The sequence below is a fragment of the Glycine max genome, chromosome 8 (assembly GCF_000004515.6).
Source record: "Glycine max cultivar Williams 82 chromosome 8, Glycine_max_v4.0, whole genome shotgun sequence".
Classification (NCBI taxonomy): Eukaryota; Viridiplantae; Streptophyta; class Magnoliopsida; order Fabales; family Fabaceae; genus Glycine; species Glycine max.
In genome coordinates, this window is record NC_038244.2 from 17,663,888 (window position 1) to 17,685,584 (window position 21,697).

Genomic DNA, 21,697 nt, shown 5'->3' on the forward strand with positions numbered 1-21,697 from the left:
GATTTTAACGGAAAAAATTAAATACGATTGTAATTGATTGTAGTTAAATTAGGGATGATTGATTTTAACGGAAAAAAATTAAATACGATTGTAATTGATGATTGATATAATATAAATCGAATGTATGACCAAATCGTCAGTCCAACTACGTCTGAAAAAGGTGTCTGCCATGCATGACCAAATTGCCAGTCACACTGCGTTTCCCACCTAGCTTGGTCAAATCGCCAATAACAATGGCAGAACCAGTGCAAATCGCCAATGGTTATGATGTTTTCCTCCACGTGTTGATCCAAGGCAAAGTTGTCCGTCCAAATGGTGTCTTGCATGTGTAAAAATAACACCCCTCAGAAAAAGTTTAGAAACAGACCCATATTAAAAAATTGTTTCTAAAAAAAAGCCTTGTTAGGGCAATTTGCCGCATAAGTGCATTTCTTGAAGCTTTTGATTCGTAGCTATGCTTTTCTCCTACGCAAGACTCGTTAGGTTTATTTTGTATTGTATGCCATTTATTTTAATGTTTTTACCAAGATTCAAACACTACTTCCATCTTGAAATTGAATAGCGTTTGATTGTATCAATAGTTATAATTATACGACTAGGCATAACTGTTGTGGACATATTTCCAACGTCTAGCTAGAACCAGAGGATATGGAGTACTTGTGAGTTGTGACTGATGATCCCATATTAGTATCAGGGCCCACAATTCAGAAATTCCAAATAGAAAAGCTTACAAGTACTCATTTTAATGCAAGAATTGTTACTAGTAAGAGATATTATCTCATTTTTGATATCTTTCTATGTTTAAAGTTAATGAATTAAAAATTATTATATATAAATTAAAATATTTTTATTTAATATCTTGATTTTGATACATAATAACTAGTAATGGGTATTAAATAAGGATATATTTAAGAAAAATATATTAATTAGACTTTAAAATTCTAAAATATCAATTATTTTGGAAGAAAATTGAAAGATAAAATATCAAAAGATATTAAAGGGAGATAATAATTCTATCAATTAAGCTGAAAAATTCAAATACCTTTCACAAACTAGTAAATTATAGTCTGAATCTCCTTCTAGGAAAAATACTTGTTATGAACAACAAATCTACAATTTCCCAATTTATTAATTTATAAAAAATGTTAATACTATGATATTGAGATATTCTCTTAGACATCTAGTAAAACAAGAAATATATTCACACAAAAAAGTCTACTTATTCTATAATTGATGAAGAAGAGCATGTTACATTACAAAAATGACTGACATTTGATATAGCTTGGAACATAGATTTTACTTTCAATGTATTATATTTCAAGCAGAAGAATCATTTGCATATTAAATCTTAATTAGTTGGATTGAATAAACTAATTTAAGGGGCAAATTCATTTCACGTTTTTTCCCACTAAAGTTTAACTTGAAACTTTATTTAAAGGGAATCAAACTCCTTATATCACTTATAACAATGGTAGAATTTAACGTGAAAAAAAATAGTTTATTCAATCCAACTAATAAAGATGCATAAAAGTAATGTTAGAGATTTTGCTTTCAATGACAACAAATTACAAGTTGCCTATGACAACTCACTTTGATTTCACATTCTTATGATCAGATCATGTCTCGTGTGTTTTCTTGACTTTTTTAGTTTTTTAACAATTGGGGGCAATTTTTGTTACTTTTTCCATTTGAGAATCAGTTTTAAATTATTATCAAAAATAAAATAAGTCATAGGTATTATAACTTATGAGTTAAAAGTTATAACATTTATTATAATTTATTATTATTATTATTATTATTATTATTATTATTTTATTTTTTTAAACTTAAGTCATAAATTTTTTTACAATTTCAGTTTAATTTTTTTTATTAAGACTTCAAACTCGTATATGTTTTTTTTTCATCTTACAACTTTTAAGTCGTATTTATTTTACGTTTAAAGTTTTTGTTTTAGAAATTTTTGTATAGTTGTATTTTCTTTTCAATTTTTTTAAAAATAAAAATAATTTTTATTTATTTAATTATTAAATAAATATTTTTATTTTTACTTGTTATTAGTTTTATTTAATATCATGTATGTATTTTTTATATGATTTTATTTAATATGTTATATATTTTTTAAATATTATTTTATTTAAAATATTTTATATAATTTTTTAATTTTTTTTATTCAATATATTTTGTATATTTAAAAATTAGAAATTTTTTAATAATATTATTGAATTTGATTTGTTTTGCAAATGAAATAAAAAATTAACACAATGTTATTTAATATATTTTTTTGAATATTTATTTTATTTTAAGTACTTAAATTTTTATAAAAAATATTAAAATATTTTCTTACTAATATTAACTTATAATTTATGAAATAATACTATTTAATTTGTATAAAGGAAATTACTATTAACAACATCTAATAATTTAGTAATAAAAATAATTATTAAATTAAAAACAACATAATACATTAATATAAAATAAACACTATAAATTAAAGAGAAACATAAAAAGTAGAAATTATATTAATTGTTTACTTATTTATATGGATAATTACTATAATTATGTTAAAAAAACATGTAATTTTCATTTCAATGTCTTGAATTTCTAAACTAAAGTGTTTTAAAATTTTAGTTTTTTAAAATCTAAGTATTTTATATTATTTATTTCATTTAAAAACAAATAAAATCCAATAACATTATTAAAAATTATCTAAATTTTAAATATACAAAATATATTAAATAAAATAACATTAAAAAATTACATAAAATATTTTAAATAAAACAATATTAAAAATATATAACATGTTAAATAAAACTATATAAAAATATATAAAAATATATACAAGATATTAAATGAAACAAAAAATTTAAACCTAGAAAAACAACTTCAGAGTCCTTAAATATATATAAAAAAAACTTATCACTTTAAAGTCATAAAAAAACATAAATTTAAAGTTATAAATAAAGAAATAGTAAAAATAAAAAATTTTATAACTATAATTAAAAAAGTAATAAGTTATAACAGAATTCACTATTTTTAATCCAGAGGTCATAATATTTGGTATAATTTATCCCATTTCCACTAATAATTTAAAATCAATCACAACAGCAAAAAGGAAAAAAATCTTGCCCCCATTTAGTAAGAAAATCTGTTTTCTTTCCTTTTAAAGTATTCAGTTGACAACTTTGAGCAGCGGTCCTTTAGATAAAAGAGACTTTTGTTTTTCTTTCAAATTACAAATATTACAAAAGGTCAATTTTAAAAACAAACTTATCTGTGTGACTTATTAATTATGTGTGTATGTGACTTTTAAAATAAGTGACATAATTTTGAGGGTGTGCATGTGCCTGCATGACTTCTCTTATATCTATATTTCTTTTAAAATATATATGCCACTAATGAAATAAAAGAAAATCAAAATTTATAACAAAAAATAATAAATATTTTTACATGTATGATAAGGATTCATCCTTACGTCATTTTCATAATCAATTCAAAAAACATCCATATAACGCGTTTAGTTTTTCTTTTCAAACATATTTTGACATTTTTTTAAAAAGAAACATAAAAAATAATAATTTTGATATTTTAAAGGAGTAATTATATATATATATATATATATATATATATATATATATATATATATATATATAAATCATTCTCTTATAATTTACTTTTTCCTCATTTTTTTATATCTCTTCACCATTTTTTATATCATATACCCTATCCATCATTTTTTAATTTCTCTATATTTTCTGCCCAATTCCAACCCAAATGGGTCAACATTTACTGATTTACAATTATTTTCTTAAAAAAAACTAATAGAAATATGCACACTTACTTTGGTGAATATCTGTGAAGATTGAATTCAAGCAGAGCATTTACTGAATTAACGTATTAAAAATATGACAAGTCAAATGCCAAGGTACAAGCTACTTAAATGAGACTGTGTAAGGCACCACCCCACACCACAACTTCAGCGCATCCACGTCATCACCCTCAACCTCAACCTCTCCGAGCGAGAACCAGACACAAGAAAGAAAACGTGTTGCGTCAGTGTTACCCCTTTCTCCTTCTCTTTATCTTTCCTGAATTTGGCGCGTTTCGATTCTTCTTCTTCCGAATCAGAGAGAGTCTGGATTTCTTGTTGAAGATGCGACGCTCTTCTGCATCCAAAAAGACGGGTCAATCCAATTCCACCCCCATCGCCGCCGATCTCTTCCGCTCCGGTAATCACCAATTTTACCCTTTCCTTTCATAATTCACATTCTTTATCTTCCCGTAATAATTCGAATCACCATTATTTAAAGCTTAGATTTTGGTGTTTCGTGTTTCTTTTATCATAATTTATACGCATATCTTCTGCTCTGCTCTTGTTAAAGTTTATGTTTTTCCCATTTTGTGCTCTGCCCTGCTTGTTTGTTCTTCACCGCAAACTTATCTTGCTCTTTTGTTTTTATATAGAATTATAGATATATATCTTTTTTGGAATTCGGTGGGATTCGGGGAATTTGGTAGTTGGTAAGGACCAGTGAGATAGGAGAGGCATATAAGTTCTTACTTGAGAGTTTAGATCTTAAGAAGAAAAACATATCTCCCCTGTGATTATCGAGTCAATTTAGCACTTCATCAAGCAAAGACTGTAAGTATGGACTACACAGGCTCAATGAAATCTCTTTAATTTTAAGATTGAGGCACCAGGATCAAACATTCAATGCTTGCTCGTTGATGCCTTCCGTGTGTGTCTGTGTGTTATTTTATCATGTTTATGCCTTTGGTCAAACATAATTGGACTAGTATTTAGTAATCACTTTTGTAGAGGGCAATTAAATGTTTCAATACTCTAATCTTAAAAGCATAACTTTTCAGCTTCAAGTAAGGCAAGCTCGAAGGAATCAGAGCGAATTGATAGTCTATTCTATTCGTATGCCAATGGGTCTACTGGGTTGATTGAGTAAGTGTGCTTCATCCAAGAATGTTTGTTTTCTTTCTTCCATTCAATATGTATATATCAAATTGCATTATCCTGTTGTTGTTTTCTTAATTCAAGTTTCAAACCTAGGACATGAATCCAGCGGCTGATCTAGGACTCTAAGTCAGGGGGGACAATCTATTTAAAAAATAAAAAAAATATCATGACAGGAGGGAAACATTAAGGGCAAGGGTTCAAAGATACAAAATTAGGAGGGACAAAATATATACATTCAAGATATTTATATGTAAACTTTTTATAAGTGAGGGGTGCATGTGCAGCCCCTCATTTAAGTGTGGATCTGCCACTGCATGAATCTGTTGGGGGTAAATAGCATTCAATCAATTATGACATACTGTTATGAATGACCTATTAAAGATGCATATTTCATTTAATATAGCTAGGTGAATTTCACGAGTAGTTATGAGCCGGATTTTCGGGGGTATATGCACGGAAAAAATGACAATAATGACACTAATGCCCTAGTCCTATTATACTGAAGTACTCATACTATTAGGTTTTGTGTATAAATATGATAGTAAGGTAATAGGGTAAGTATAAAGAATTTGATAAACTCATATTATCAGGCATTTGGTGTGCGTAGGCCGTAATGTAAGTGACTTAATTGTATATATGACTATCTGCTATGACTATACAACCCTTCAGCTGCTGCCTGCTGCTTTTTTTCTTTGGTATCTCACCCAATTGTTCAAAGAAATTTCCAAGCCTGAACCCAAGTTACCCCTCACTTCCAGTCCAGCAATTTATTCTCTTCACTTTCTTCCTACACCCTACCTCTCCTGCCATAATCAAACTATTGTGTAGGGTTATGGTGATTGACATGTTTCTCTGTCAAGTATATCATGTTTCCCCATGTTGGCAATGGATACTCACCTAGATGCCTCTAATCCCTTAACAGTGGTGGCATGGACTAGCTTGTGATGTAAGTGTGGCAGTGGAAGCCAGAAGCTCCAAGCAATGGTGGTGCTCTGGTTACTTCTCCCATGCCTTGGCAATGACATCTCCGTTTTTTTTTTGTTCATGTCATGGATGATGGTTTCTTTAATTGGATGCAGACATTTAGGAATCATTTGCAATTTATGAACATGAGGTTTCTTTAATTGGTTTTTTTTTGTGGGTTTATGAACATTAGGTTTCAGATTTCAGTATGTAGGCTTGAAATTTAGTATACCGGCATGTTTATGAGTGTTTGCAAGTCTGGCAGTGGTCTTGGCAGAGGGAGAGACTTAGAGTCATGTGGTGACTGGTGAGGTAGAGGATAGGGTTATCTGGCAGTAATAGGATTGAAAACTTTGATACTTGACTATACTATCAGGTAGATGCACTAAATACTTGATAATATCAGCTTATATTATCATGTCCTCCTTCTGCAATGCGCTGAATGCTGCCATGAGCGAAAGATAGGATGACATAAAACTTACTGTGTAAGACATCAATCATGTATATAAATGGAGAACAAAATAAACAAAAAGATTAAATGATGAAGAACTAATGTGTTTAAAGTGCCAGAAAGTGATTCTTGGTGTATAAGTGGCTATTTTTTTATGTACTTTCTAGGTGAAGGTGTTTACATTTTTAAAGTAGGTTTGATATTTTTTATTAACTTTGGTTACAGCCCAGAAGGAATTGAAACACTTTGTGCTGATATGGAGGTGGACCATACAGATGTGAGGGTTTTGATGCTTGCGTGGTAAGTTATTGTGCTACAATTAATTTCCATTCATTATCTTAAGTTTGTGTTTGGAATTGATGCGCACTAAATTTAACAGGAAAATGAAAGCTGAGGAGCAAGGATATTTTACCTTGGTATGTATATTATCATGTTCATTGTTCATAAGCAACAGAGATATTCAAAGCAACAGATATAAGTAAATGCTTAAGTTTCTTTAATGTTTAGTGCACAATCATGTAGTTTTTGTATTATCTTTTTCTTACCCCATCCTTATACTGAAATCATTTACATATTCCAAAATTTTATAGGATGAGTGGAGGAGAGGCTTAAAAGCATTAAGGGCCGATACTGTAAGTAAATTGAAGAAGGCACTCCCAGACCTAGAAAAAGAGGTACAATTGTTGAAGTGATACTCTTTTTGATAATTCATGGACAAATTAATCTTTGGAAATTGTTATATGGTGGAAATATTTTATTCATTGCTAACATTTTTAATTTGACATCTACTGTAAAGGTCAGGAGGCCATCAAACTTTGCAGATTTCTATTCTTATGCTTTCCAATATTGTTTAACAGGTAAACTTTGATGGGATTTTGTGTACATTAATTTTAATCTTTTTTTTCTTTCTTTTCTTTTGTTCTTTCATGTTGAAGTTGTTTGGACTTTGGAGTTTTTTTTTTTTCAAAATTTAAATAATTATTCTAGAAACTTGGGATAGAATACGATTAGATTCATCTGACACCAGCCTTTTATTTTATATTTCCCTTATCTACTAGTTTGAAATGTAATTAGATTGGTTAGAAAATCTCTAATCAACTCTGCCTATCTATACCATCCTTTGTAACTTTTATTATTCAATAAAATAAAATTCATCATTTCTTCTCCTAAACTACAATTCGTTATATGACCTAAATCTAATTTGTCCAATTTTGCCAGAGGAGAAACAGAAAAGCATTGATATAGAGAGCATTTGTGAGTTACTTACTCTTGTTTTGGGTTCAACATTTCCAGCCCAAGTCAACTTGTTTGTGGAATATTTGAAGGTTAGTAATGGGTTTTACACTACTGTTTCAGTTCTTACTAGTGATTCTCACATTTGTTTACTATTCATGGCAGACTCAAAATGATTACAAGGTCATAAACATGGATCAATGGATGGGATTTTTCCGCTTTTGCAATGAGGTAGCCTCTTTTTCTGCTACTTTTGGATTGCTTATATGTTAATTATCCAGAGGAAGATATCTCTAAACCTTTTTTCACCTAAAGTATTCAGCATTGTTTGCTTTGTGTTTAAGATCTATTTTTATTTTTTTGTTTTTGAACAATTTTAACTGACTTACAAATTCTAATCTATTCACAGATAAGTTTTCCAACCCTTAATGACTATGATTCTGAACTTGCCTGGCCCTTGATCTTGGATAACTTCGTTGAATGGCTGCGAGAAAAACAAAAATAATCGATAAGCCACCCGATTCTCTGTAACTGCAACCACTGGTACGTGTGTTCATGAAATGTTTTAAACAATTGTGCATTGCTCTTGTGTCTGTGATTTTTCAAATTTTCCTTCATACTTGTGCAAATTGGTTTGTTGGCAGCACCCCTTTTAAGAGAAACTGTCGGATTCTGCAATTAAATCAGATAGATGCCTTGCGGCTCCGTTTATTATACTTAACAAGTTATTGTTCTTTTGTTTGCCCAGTTTCTTATTTTGGGCATTTTAAACACAAACCATTATTACTTGTATTTACATTTTCCATTATATGCTATAGGTGCAGTTGAGGCTAGATACAAGCTTTACATTGTGACCACTGCCAATGCCAACAACATTTATCATACATATAAGAGCTTTTATAGAACTGCCAATGCCAAACCTTTATGTACGTGGGAATCAAGGTTACCAAATCAGGCTAATTTTTAATTTGTGAATTGCCAAATTCAGAGACAATGAAAAATAATTTTAAATATATCATATATAGATATCTAGTGTTCCAAGTAGTATATACTAATTTTAAATTAGAAATATATAAAACAATTTAACCATAAGTTTCATAAACACAATAAGTTATGTTTGAGTTTATGAAACCTCTTCTCTATTTTAACATAATGGAATGAAGCAATTTAACAACCAGAGTGTATGCATTGACGAATGAGAAACAAATAGAGCAGTGAAATGATTTAATAAGAAAAGTTATTCTTTAATTCCTTTCAACAATCTAAATTTTATACAGCATAAAAAAATTCTAAATTTTATATATATTTTTTCTTTAATGAAAATTGGTGGAAAAAAACATTGCTGAATCGTGTAATTCGTAAAGTTGAACTAATTAATTAGTATATTGTAAGGTTTAAATTCATTTGAAATTAAGCTGATATGCAGTAAAAAAAAATCAGCTGATATATAAATTGCCATCAAATTGTATGATTCAAATATTGAATTGTACGGTTCTAATAATTATGCATGTGTAAGTGTGTAACCTTTTGGCATCCTTCTTCTACATTTTCACCAAAAAATCCTTCTTCTGCATTTTTGGTGAGATTTTGTTTCTTCAAAATGGAAATTATTTAAATGAAAGAGTAAATATTTATATTTTTTAATTGAAAAATTAACAAATTTAGAAAATGAAAAATTAACAATTAACGGGATTTTTAGTGATGTACATTGTACAGGTTCGGGTCCCTAGCTATTTCTCTTGGTTAATAAAACACGTCTCATTCCTAAGAGAGATGGATTTTGGTGGGGGTGATGGGGGGAGTTGAACGCCAATTAGAATTATTGACGCGTTACATATAATTCAAGTTTAAAAAGTTCACATTTCAACTTAATTGAAATCTGGTTTTTAATCTATTGGTGGGGGATTTTTCAACGCATGACATGGAATTTTCATGATGTTATACATATATAAGTTTATACATCTTGTTGGGAGAGATAGAAACAAATTTTACTGTTCTACATTAATTCTGCTTTCATCTCTTGAACAAGATTTTCGAGTCTCTCATCTTTTATTTAACATCGGAAAATTCGGAGCTTATCGAAAGTAAAATGTTTCGTTTCTTTCTCTTAAACCTGCTTTGCTGATGTTGCGAAATCTTCTATTATAAAGCGTTTATAAAATCTCCATTACAATATATATTAAAATTTCTAGTAGAACCGGTTGAATCATGTATATTAAAGTATGTCATAATAGAAATGTTATAACCAACATACAATTATGACATAATTATTGATGTTATTTGAGTTAATTATCATGTCACAGGTTTGAAGATCACCACTAAAACTTTGCATTAAGTATTTTAAAGAACCAATTTAAATAATTAACATGATATTGTTTCACACTTGTTCAACCCAGTTTTGACCCAATTGATTTTATAACATTGATAGATTGCTGAGTTGATTTAGTTTTTTTTTTTTTTAATCACCATTGCCCTCAATGCCTTTTTTTCCTCGGAAAGTTAATTTATTTTCATTTATATCGTTGATACCATGGTCATTCATAAGTGTTTCATTACACTATAATTTTTTTTAATTAGTAAGAATTGAGGATAAATATGCTTGCGTGTATGTGATGATATTGATACAAGCAATCCAAATTATGTCACCTTAATCTTAAATAACTCAATTAATTTTCTTTCCTGTGAGTACTTCTATTAATAAGTTGTTTAACTCACAAATATTTTATTTTTCTCTCCTATGTTTAATACAAAGTTAAACTATTCATTAACAATAGTTACTTATATAAATAATTATCTTCAATTTTAAATAAGTCAAAATCACATGTGACACATTAAAATAATTTTTTTTTTCTTAAACAACTTTCATTGTAGATGCTCTAAGGGACTTACACAATATAACTCATGCACGTGTTTAACCAACCGAATTAAACTCTTTTGATTCATTATACTATAATTATGAAGAAAATAAGTAACTGCTAGATGTAGCGGTGTAAGTTGTGTGTAAGTGATAGTGAATTATATATAAGAGTTGTATATATGTATTTATGTGATTTCTTGATCAGTTTTGATGCATTTGTATCCTCATTTAAACTATTCATCCTTTTTCTTAATTTCAATTTTTAGGGGCGGAAGAGGAGGTAACAATATGGGAAATTCAGAAGGGTTGCATAACTTTTGCTATTCTTATTCTGTTGAATTACATTGTTGTTGCTTGCATACTTGTGATTTGTTACTTTGTTTCAATCCAAATTCAATTCATTATCATAATAACTATTTCAAATAATAGTGAATTTGTTAAATCCTCGAGGATTATATTCTTAACAAAATGGTCACACTTGCCAATAGTCATTATCGGCCATAGTAGACAATACTTTTTTTAGAGCACATTTTCTTTTATAATTTCACTGAAAAAGCTAATAAAAATGATTATTTCTTCAAAATAAGTTGAAAACAATATATATGCAGCAAGTTTTCGCAACTCTCCAATGCAACGGGTAAATGTTTGTCCTTTTCCACAAAGTTACTTGCCTCCACAGTTAAGCTAAGTAGGTTGGTTTTGTAAAAGAAATTTATGAAGATGACATTATTTTAACGAAGCATCGTGGATTGGATTTACTTCCTCAATCATTTTGTTGATCTTAATCTTAGCCATGAAAATTTTGTATGGAGAGAAAAAGGGAAAAGGAAATGAAAGAAAACTACATATGTAGTTCTGCTCATTTCATTGAGTCCATTATTGCTTTGGTGGTCAAAAGTTGTTGTTCTAACATCCAGCTTTTGTTGACTCTAATAGTCCCTTTGGAGGAAAAAAGTGGTAAGTCCAAACGGCAAAAGTCATGACACTAAAAAAAGAAAAATGAAACAATAGGGACAGAGATTGACAGAAAATGACAGCACCAAAGTGTTCTTCTGTAGTCCATGTCTCTCCATCTCTCACTGCTTGGCAAACATTTTGGCAACTATACATTTATGTGGTTTATACATCTTAGCATGTGTGTAACAGAGGATGAATCATGGCGGTTGTAATTTGTCATTAGTTCATCATCATTTACGACTTCGACAGAATAAAAAAAACTAGATAATGTCTGCTTCTATAGAGACTCAATGCGTTGGTTCCATTCCATTCCATATATATTTTTCATTTTAAACAGAACTTAAGAATTAAAAAAGAAATACATTATTTTTGGGGTTGGCTAGCGTTTTTTTAAAGACGAAACGAGTACTAATTTTTTTTTACAACCAATTGGGTTAAATCTCATTGATTTTATTATTTTAAAAGCATGACATGCATTAGCATAAACTCCAACAAAGACAGTAAGAATACATATAAACTGAAGGTTTATGGAAAGGAATAGTAATATGTAAGACTTTTTTTCTTTACCTAAGTTGTTCAATTTTATTAGTTCACCCAACTCTTGCGAACATAATAGAACTATAAATTTTACTTTTGTTTGACAATAACTCCCCGTTAAATCCAGTTTTTTAGTGACGATCCACCCTATGGCAATCGACCCACGAAGTTTGTTAGAAGATAGTGATCAAACAAAAAACAATGGCGGTTGGCTTTGTATGTCACTTACAGCCATGCACAAACCAAGGAGAAGAAGATAAAAGTAATAAAGGAGATGGACGACGATAACTAAGGAGGTTGGTTACAGGAATATTTATTTTTTCATTTTTACAAATATCAAAACTTACAAATTAGTCTATCCTAAATATGCTTGATGAATTAGTCCTTCTCATGTCACGTGTAACACACTTCAGAACAAAAATGGTATTTACCCAATAGTTCTTTTATAGTCACGTACAACTTTTTTTTTTTACTATCTCCGATAACTATCTAGTTAATATTAAAACTTGAAAATTATCTCTTATGTATAGTAGATAGTAGATTAATGTTTAAACTTTAAAATATTATTAGTAAAATTTCATAAATCATAAAATTGTACTATTATATCATGTTTACCAACTTCTATCATATATATATAAGCAATAATCCTATATGTTTGATGTAACATGCCCAGCTTCGAATTATTACTAATAAAACAAGAGTATTGGTTCAAATTCCTATTTCCTTCCCCTCGTCGTCTTCGTGGGGTAGCAATTTCTCCCCAGTGGTCTTCTTTCACATCAACCAAAGCAGTTGTGAATCCGGGCATCCTGCGGGTTTATATATATATATATATATATATATATATATAGGTCATTGGATGTAAAGAATGAAGAAAAACAATTTTAAATTGAAAATCCAATCTGTTGCCTTTCTTCGTTAGAGCAACTTCTGTAATTGGCCAAATCAAAAAGAGGAAGAAAAAAAATCAAGAGTTTGGGCATCAAGATGAAGAAGAACCAATAATCAAAGGTGAAGATGGAGGGAGGGCACGTCGAGTTCTACTCCTTCCCCTACGCAGTCCCTTAGGGGAAGATGAATTTGAAGAATTAAGCTTCTTTGGCTCACTCGCTAATGCTTGCTTCTCTTCTTCACATTGTTTGTCTTCTATCTTGTGATGCCTAACTTTTGTTGAGTTCAATGTCACGGGAAGAACACAATTGCACATAAATCCTGCAACACAATAATAAACCAATCCATCCAACCATAAAATTAATCACCTGAACCAACAAATCAACCTAAAGTTTCAATTGAAAATTCGGGAAAATTAAATTGTTTAAACTAGAATCCAAAGAAAAATTAAATACTAGTCTCTCTTCCTCATTTTAATCCCAAACTTCGTTTACCTCAATCACTGTCACACATAGAATCAACAAATTCACAGCTGGTAAAATAAGAAGCAGAAAAAAGAGGCGTATCACAATTTTTTTTTTAAACATATCACGTGGCAGATGACTAGCAGTTGTCAGCATCATCACTGTCACTCAATTTTCCGTAACAATTTTCATGTCCTTACAAACGAATCAAATATAATTCCAAAGTAATTTCTTTTTATCTCTTCTAAATTATCCTTTCTTTTTCACTCACTTTGTTCCATCCTCTACAAAACAAGTCAGCAATAACTATTTTTAAATTTTACCGTGGTCGCTATGTCCTATATCCAACTAATTTCCACATCACCGAAAAACTATATTTTATTGCGTTTACAAAATTTCACCAAATAATCAACACCACGACTTCATTCTCAATTTTCAAATTTCAAATTTCAACAAGCAAACAAGAACACACCTGAGCTGAAAACGACCAATAATAGACTAATAGACACTAATTTAATCATTTAAAAAAAAAATAACCATGTTGAGTTAACGTTGTTGTTGTGGTAGCAATAGTAGTAACTAGTGAACTAGTGAATAGTCAATGGTATGTTACCACTTACCAATTCGAGCAAGACGATTGACCCAACTTGGAATAGGATTTCCGGTGAGTCTAAGACAAGCATCGTTGCAGAAATGGTTGCAATTCTTTGTGATGAGATTGTAAGCATTCCCTCTGTACTCAGCAGCAAGTTCTTCCATCACTGCCCTAACCTCACAGGGTCCCATATCAGTTTTTCCGATCAGAATCGTTTTCCTGAACGCGAAACCTTCGCACCTCTTCGGTTCCCCTTCGAATATCCCCGTCGAAGGATACTCGTGAGCCCCGAACGCAAACTCAACGTCATGAACTGCACCCACGACAACAACAAAAAATGAAAATTTCAATTTTTATTCAGTTGAAGAAGAAAGAGAGAGACCCAGTAGCTGTTTTTTGTCGTAGATCGTAGATCTGAGGTGGGTTCTTGCGCAGATTCAAAAGGGGTAGAGAGAAAAAAAAATTGTTTTTATTCCGACGTACCTTGCACGCCAGAATGGTACACTCCGAGGCCGAACCAGTAAGCGTAACCGTTGATGGGTGTCAGATCGTAGACGTTGAGGTGCACCGGCACCGATCCCGAGCCGACGCCGTTTTTGGAGCTCCTCCTGCACAGCATTCTGCGGTGGCGTTCTGATTCGAAAAACGACAGCTACTTCATCGCCGTTTCATCTGGAAAAGAAACAGAGCTCAATGCGAAACGAAGGACTGAAGGCGGAATGCGTTTTTTTTTTTCACCGAGTGTTAGCAAAGTTGTTTGCTTTTTCCCAATTGGGTATTCGAATTTTTATAAAATGGAAAATGGGTAGAAGATGAGGAGGAAGGAGAAGAAGAAGGGAATGAGAAGGTTCTTGTGTTGTGGTGCTTTGCTAATGGGTTCCACCGGCGGCGGGTGCTGCCGGTGCTTGTCTGTTTATTGAGAGTATATATAGTGTGTTACATACGCATGTAAATGTATTTATAAATCGGAGTTTTGGAATTGAATGGGTTTGATTTGTGGCGAAATTACGGTTTTGCCTCAAGCATGAGCTGGTGGTCTCGGATGTAGGATCTGATTTTTTTTTTTTTCTTTTGAAAAGAATTTATTAGGACAAAGAAAGTAACGTTTGCTCATAATTATGGCGTATGGGTGGGGGGTTCCATGTTATGTTATGTGTATATATATATAACCAACTGTGTTTAGTTAGTGGAGTTTTGATCTTAAAGTAAAGAAAAGGGGAGGGTCATGATGGCTTTCGGGGAAAGGGGGGTGGGGTATGGACATATGATAATGGATTCAATTAACAACTTTTTTTGGATTAAAGAATTTAATTAGGTATATGGCACTGGCAGTGTTGATGTTATGAATCACACTAACTCGTACTCTTCTTTTTGGAATCTACCCTTCTATCCGAAGTCAAGTGAAGTAAACGAGATAGAAAAGACACTGACTTAGTGACTTTGACCTCGGAAAGTGGTAGAATTAGTTGTTAATTAGGCCTCTCTTTGTTGTTTTGAAGTTGTTTTTGGGTGATTATAATCATGTATATCATAGGCTTTAACTTGGTCCTCATGTGGGTGTGGTAAATAATAGCACCAACAAATTCTAATTTCACGTGGTTGAGATTCGTGACATGGATTTTTAAACAGAAATTGAGATATTCCACAACCGGTTTTGAGGCCATGGACAGAATAGCAAGAAATAAGAACGAGAGACAGAAATTGTATTAAGAACGTATTAGCTACAAGAAATTGGTTTAAGAACGTGTTAGCTACAAGAAATGAGAACGAGAGACAACAGATAGTGGTACACGTATTGTTATTTTCTTGGTGTATTTTAACAATAGTGGAATTGTTATTTAACTAAATTATTACTTTGTTTTATTATAAAAAAAATTATCTGTTTGAATTTATTTAAATGGATAAAGACGAATTACAGAAACTTGACTTCATTTTCGAACGTGAATTTATTTAACTATTGGCGCATATTTTTTGCAATATTTGGGGAGCTACACTTAACGTGATCTTGGACAGTTGGACATTCATTTCCTATTTCAAAATTTAAAAATTATTTACTTTAATATAATTAAAAGTGATCGAGGAGTGTAACATAACTAATTGAACAATATAAATAAATTATTGTAAATTAAAAATAATGGAGGAGTGAAACACAAATTGCTTGTTTAGCCCCAACAAAATGGCCAATTTGTCTATTTTTTTTAATTAATGAAGTAATTTATAATTATTTACAAATAATTTATGATCTCTTTTAGTTGTCATATTTTTATAATAAAAAAATACAAACAAAGAAAACTGTCTTTTGAAATATAATTTATTTATATATGAAATTGTTTTACAAAAGACAAGTTATTCATTTTGATATATTATGTTATTGGTATAAATCATCTACTAAAGGATGGAGTTTCACCAACAAAAATCTGAACTATAATTTTAAATTTTAAAAGTTATATTATAATATAAAAATACAAATGATATTTCATAGTTTTTTCCCATGCATTATGAGTCTATTATCTATTAATTTTAAAAACTAAATTCGTGATAAAAAAAATGAGAAAAGAATACTTATTATAAATTAAAATAGCAACTTCTTCTAATAAATGAAGACATTGTTAAAAGAATCTAAATCTCATTAAGTCAAATGAAATAATTTCACTATATTTAAAAAAAGAAAAGATTTAACTTTTAATTTAATATTTAAGACTGGATTTTTCTTACATTTTATTTTATTAAGCAATATAAAATATTTTCGTAAAGTGCATAAAGGAAGAAAAAACATTATTATTTTCGTGTCTAAATGTACACACCTTTTTTCTAGCTTTTTTAATTAAGTGGTGAGTTTTATAAAGAGATTAACAAATTATGTTACTCATTCTTTCACTAGAGCGTCAAGATTATATGTTTGTTCTCGTTTTTTTAAAAAAAACTTATTCTTATTTGTATTCCCACTCTTATTATTATGAATAAAGTAGTATAAGTATTTTATTATAAATAAATAAAAAAAGAAGAAAAAAAACATTATTGGCTTTGGCTATAAACTTCATGTGTTGTTTTTAGCGGAGAACATTTTTTTTGTTAACTTTTGCTAAATAAATTAACGGAGACTGTAGACGGGGGTGGGTATTTGAATTGGAGGTGGATGTTTTCTGTGATCAATCTATGCTTGGCGGCGGAGTAAGGTGGTTGCGCTCCTCGGAGCGATTCAAGTTTCTGACAACGTCATTCTCCACCAACGCCAAGACCACTTATTATTCCTTTTGCACTTCATCAGCCAACAAGAACAACAACAAAAACATGATCGTTGATGAAAGGTATCGGCAGCTGGAGAATCTGGACATGGTGACTGCCGCTAAGATCCTTTTCAGCGACCCCCCTAAGAAGAGGAAGTTTGGGTATCCCTTTTCCTTCCCGTTAACTATGTTTACTCTTTCACCTCTCGCTCTCTTTCGCATTTCGTCGAGCACCTTCGCTGCACTTAATATGTCTACTTCACTACCTCTCTTTGGATCTGTTTTTTACTACCACATTTGGAGTTTCAAGCTACAAGTATATACTCTAAAAAACCTGTTCATTTTTTCCTTAAATTAAAAAATGTCTGCAATGATCCTTTTGCATTTGGGTGAGTTGTTAGATTGAGTACTTGTTCACAAGGCTTGTTGCTTTCGAGTTGATACCACGAACTTATTTTGATAAGCTAATATTGTGAAATTTGTTGAAAAAAGAATTTATAAGATCATAAGTCACTTTTATAAGTCATTAAATCAAAATAATTTCGGTACAATAAGCTTTCCTCATGGAAAATGATTACTGTAAATGATGCTTTTTTAAAGTCAGGGACTAAAACATCCTTCATATTGGTCCTTATCTTAACATTAGTAGAAAAGGCAGTGGAAAATGACCAGAGCAAATCATGAATTTCAAAGTTAGAGACCAGAGTGAAATTAAAAAGGCCAAGTAAGGACTAAAGTCTAAAATGACTGAAGCATACAATATGAAGACTAAAGTAAGGATTTACTCTTTTTTATTTTTTGACGAGGTAGGGGAGATTACTCTATTTGTTATACTGTTAATAGATGAAAAATATTCTTACTCTGCATCTCTATTTTTCTTGGTCAGGTTTGATTTCCATCTTGTACAGTTCTTTTTTGCGTGCTTGCCTTCCGTGGGTATGATACTTCACATTTTCAAGTTTTTCTTCTATCATTAGCCTTATTATTTCAAAAGATTCTGCTGCTAAGGGCAACCATCTGAGTAAATTTTTTCCACCCAGCTGTATATTTGGTGGCACAGTATGCTCGTTATGAAATGAGAAAAATGGAAGTGGTACGTTGTCTTTCCTTTGTTCTGATATTGTAATATAAGGGTGCAATTTCGAGCATCATATAAATGTTGGTAGGATGCTTGTGATCATCGTATTCCTGTTCATAATCTGAGCATTCAGTTCAGGGCTCTGTCCAAAGTACTCTGTATGGAATCCTTTGGAAATGAAACTTCTAGTATGAGAATCTAACAAGAGACTTGTACAGACTATTTGGTGTTCTGATCCATTTTGTTTTCCTGACTAGACATTGGTGATGTATATAATATTTGATACTTATAATTCTAAAATTGTTTGCTGTGGTGGCACTGTGGAATTGCAGGCTGAGAACTAATGAGTGATGCGGTGTGCTACTAGTTTACTATTTATTTGATATATGTTAGTTTTTTAGATTATATTCTATGTTTTCGTTGGACCAGTTTTTTGTTGTACCTTTATGAACAAAAATTGTGGGTTTATATTTGTGTATCAATTTGACCTAGTAATTACACATTTAAATAATTGGATGAATACTCCATTTTTGGGTTGATTTTCCTCCCTGATAATGGTTTTTTTTACCATATCACTTCATAGGAAGTGGAGCAGAAAAGGAAGCTGAAAGAAGAAGAAGAAGCGAAGGAAAAAGAAAAAGAAATGGAACTAAACCCTCCAGAGGAAAAGGAAGAAAAATCTGATCCCCAGCTTGCACAGGTGAAAGTAAGACTTGAGAAACTTGAAGAGGCTGTGAAGGAGATTGTGGTTGAAACAAAGAAACATTCAGGCAGCAACCTTGGAGAAAATCAGGCAACTGATGATGAGAAAAAACGCCTAAATTCTTCTGCACCAAGGGACCCAAGTACCACTGATTCTGCATCAAATAAAGCTGTAGATGAAGACCATTCTGGTAAGCATGATATTCTCAAGTCAAAGCCCAAATTACGTGAAGAGACCAAGGGTTCAGTAGCAACTCCAAATCCTTCTCTTCAGGATCCCAAGGGAAACCAAAGTGGAGGGGCTTCATAAGGTACTAGGATCTTGAGAAATTTTTTGAAGTTCATAGACATAGTTGATCAAAAGCTACAGGGTTTTATATTGATATTTTTCTCAAGAAGTGAATAGTTATTTAGTAATGTTTCACAGATTACCTAACCTGTGAATCCTCCTTCATCTGCCAAAGAATTTTCAAGTTTTATTGGGAAGGAAGATTTAAATGGGAAAGCTATTGCTGGTGCATTAGTTAAGTTGCCATATGTGGAATCTAGAAAGCAATTCCTAGTTGGACTCTAAGCTGTCTGCAATCATGTAAGAATCCAGTAAATAGATTTTTTCTAGGCTATGATCATTTTGAATGCTTTGGGGAGTGAACTTTGGATGCATCTCTTCATCCTCTACCTTTAATGTAAGTCCTCTAAGTTCAGTTTAGTTCTTCAACATTTTTTTATTGAATTAAGTCCTCTAAGTTATTTTTTTTTATGCCAAAATTTTTCTTGATGTTAGATTTGTTTCTCAACTTAATGGAGCTGTCTCGCGTGATGTTTAACCCATTAATTGAATCCAAATTGCTGTTATTTGGGACTAGTGTCTCTTCTTCCCTATCTTCTTTTCCCCTTAGATGTGGGTGTGACAGATGAAGGCAGCAGGAACAGTAATGACAAGAAGCAAGATTGCGATCTTTAAGTGGTTGTCAAATGTGCAGAGAAATTGAGGTTCTTCGTAGTCATGGGAAATGATGTGGGTTTCAAATAGGGTTGGATTTGATCACTCTTGGACTATCATTTGAGTGAATCAAAACTGAACCAAAATTTAGTCAACTCACACTTGTTGTCTCTTATTCTTCTGCGTGAACCGCTGGTCAATATTTTTATGCTCAGGAGTTAGGACCTCGGGTACTGTTGGTAAATTTAGTTCATGGGTTTAAAGCGTCCTTAGAAGTAAAGAGCTTAATTATAAGTTGTAACCCTTACTTTTTCCCTTACATATTCAAAGAGCACGATTTCAATCACCTTTTTGGCTAGTAATCTTGCTCGGTCATCCTTTTTTAGGGAATTTTGAGTGGCTAGAGTCTACGGCGCGGGTAGTTATCGAGTAAAATACCTTGGAACTTGGAGGCAGTATTTCTGGATAAAGCTTGGTATGACAATGCATAACATATGCTATGCACAGGCTTAATCTTGATTTGTTTATGTGTGGGTGTTTCTTCCTGCACTCCATAAATCTCAAGCGTCACCCCTTTTCTATTCTAGAAAAAGGTTATTTGGAATGTGAACAATGTTGGGTTGATCTGTGAAAATTTGCAGATTAAATGGGTTTAGTACGTGGCTTTATGGATTAGTTCATTCACCCATATAAAAAATAAATTAAAAGTTTTAAAAAGAGAAAAAAAAATTCCAGATTAGGTTGGCCCGTGGACCATTTGGGCCTATCCACAAATTAAGAATGAAGGTAAAAAATAAAGTGGAATAAACTGATAGCATTTCATTATTAAGGTAGTATTTGGTTATGAAGAAAGAAAGAGAGAGAATGGAAGAAAATTGATGAGAAAAGAAAAGAAGAGACATAAGTAAGAAGTAGAGTAAAAATGAATGTGATTTGGTTGAAGAGAAATATTTAAATTAAAATTGTTAATTATGGATAAAATTGCCTATTTGTATTTCACAAGGGAGAAAAGAAAAGGACAAGTAGTGTTGAATGCACTTTTCCTAAGGGCAAGATGGTCATGCATGTGAACAGGGAAAAATTCTGCTTGTTTTTGCTCAATTTTGAGAGGACTTTTGTACTCTTGGGTCCCACCTTTTTTTTCTTCAAAAAATTCATCACTGATCAGCTCAACCAAATCGTTGTACCAACCTTTCTTCCCTCCTCTTCTCTCCTCCCCCCTCATATTTGCCCTCAACCAAACTGACCTAAGAGTGAAAGCAACACAACTTGGGATGTAGACTTCCATGCAACTAGCTGGGGTATGTGTATTCGTGACCAATATGGTCATTTCATGTTGGCCAAATCAGATTGGATGAGTCCTTGTGTATTTGTGGTGGAGGGAGAGGCTTTGGGGCTACTTCATTAGCAATATCTAATATTTTTTACCCGTGAGAATAAAAAACAATAAAAGAGAGTTTATAATAATTTATGTATATACAATGAACTGATTGACTAGTGATATCTATACAACACATGTAAAAAAAATGAGTAATTTTTGGTTTTTTTTCCCTTCTTTTTACTCAAAGTAAGTTAAGAGGATTCATCAAAATAATTTTCCATGCAAATCTTTGCAATTGTAATTTTTGAATCACAATACATAAATAGACAATTATGGATGACAAAGTTTATATGGATCTTATGAGCATCCGCTAAAACATCCATAAGCAGGAAGGGTATTTACCGCATATTAGGTCAAGTATAGAGCAGGTATTTACATGCAAACTTATGCGAGTATGAGAACGAATACAAATAGTATAGTACCTATCTCATCACATTCTACGCATATCACCG

General features: G+C 31.3%; 3 protein-coding genes across 4 annotated transcripts; 2 read left to right on the plus strand and 1 right to left on the minus strand.

The window, feature by feature from the left end:
* The first annotated feature begins 3,962 nt into the window (after window positions 1-3,962).
* On the plus strand, window positions 3,963-8,656 carry LOC100499856 (cullin binding domain-containg protein). 2 transcript variants are annotated; one of them, NM_001250040.3, is made up of 10 exons: window positions 3,963-4,226; window positions 4,867-4,951; window positions 6,606-6,680; window positions 6,760-6,796; window positions 6,971-7,054; window positions 7,177-7,237; window positions 7,599-7,705; window positions 7,779-7,844; window positions 8,023-8,156; window positions 8,432-8,656. In NM_001250040.3, exons 1-9 carry the CDS (start codon window positions 4,151-4,153, stop codon window positions 8,116-8,118), a joined length of 687 nt encoding a protein of 228 aa, NP_001236969.1. In that variant the 5' UTR covers window positions 3,963-4,150; the 3' UTR covers window positions 8,119-8,156; window positions 8,432-8,656. The 2 variants fall into 2 exon arrangements, with proteins under 2 accessions (NP_001236969.1, NP_001336989.1); NM_001350060.1 differs by having other exon boundaries at window positions 8,258-8,445.
* A 4,177-nt stretch (window positions 8,657-12,833) lies between these two features.
* Window positions 12,834-15,047, minus strand: LOC100796813 (deSI-like protein At4g17486). Its single transcript, XM_003531681.5, has 3 exons — window positions 14,398-15,047; window positions 13,940-14,227; window positions 12,834-13,176 (listed from the first exon to the last, which is right to left on the minus strand). Exons 1-3 carry the CDS (start codon window positions 14,531-14,533, stop codon window positions 12,947-12,949), a joined length of 654 nt encoding a protein of 217 aa, XP_003531729.1. The 5' UTR covers window positions 14,534-15,047; the 3' UTR covers window positions 12,834-12,946.
* A 1,925-nt stretch (window positions 15,048-16,972) lies between these two features.
* Window positions 16,973-19,689, plus strand: LOC100812644 (uncharacterized). The gene is made up of 5 exons (XM_006585551.4): window positions 16,973-17,303; window positions 18,028-18,077; window positions 18,182-18,234; window positions 18,803-19,232; window positions 19,349-19,689. The coding sequence occupies exons 1-4, from the start codon at window positions 17,071-17,073 to the stop codon at window positions 19,229-19,231; spliced, it is 765 nt and encodes a 254-aa protein (XP_006585614.1). The 5' UTR covers window positions 16,973-17,070; the 3' UTR covers window position 19,232; window positions 19,349-19,689.
* Window positions 19,690-21,697: the final 2,008 nt, after the last annotated feature.

Bases quoted from the DNA above. Each gene is read 5' to 3' on its own strand.
- LOC100499856 (NM_001250040.3), top strand. From the start codon at position 4,151: ATGCGACGCTCTTCTGCATCCAAAAAGACGGGTCAATCCAATTCCACC. The intron at 4,952-6,605 runs GTAAGTGTGCTT...CTTTGGTTACAG, and splicing joins GGGTCTACTGGGTTGATTGA to CCCAGAAGGAATTGAAACAC. The intron at 7,845-8,022 runs GTAGCCTCTTTT...ATCTATTCACAG, and splicing joins TTTTCCGCTTTTGCAATGAG to ATAAGTTTTCCAACCCTTAA.
- LOC100796813 (XM_003531681.5), bottom strand. From the start codon at position 14,533: ATGCTGTGCAGGAGGAGCTCCAAAAACGGCGTCGGCTCGGGATCGGTG. The intron at 14,228-14,397 runs GTACGTCGGAAT...TCGTGGGTGCAG, and splicing joins GTACCATTCTGGCGTGCAAG to TTCATGACGTTGAGTTTGCG. The intron at 13,177-13,939 runs GTAAGTGGTAAC...ATTGTGTTGCAG, and splicing joins CAATCGTCTTGCTCGAATTG to GATTTATGTGCAATTGTGTT.
- LOC100812644 (XM_006585551.4), top strand. From the start codon at position 17,071: ATGCTTGGCGGCGGAGTAAGGTGGTTGCGCTCCTCGGAGCGATTCAAG. The intron at 17,304-18,027 runs GTATCCCTTTTC...TTTCTTGGTCAG, and splicing joins CCTAAGAAGAGGAAGTTTGG to GTTTGATTTCCATCTTGTAC. The intron at 18,078-18,181 runs GTATGATACTTC...TTTTCCACCCAG, and splicing joins TGCGTGCTTGCCTTCCGTGG to CTGTATATTTGGTGGCACAG.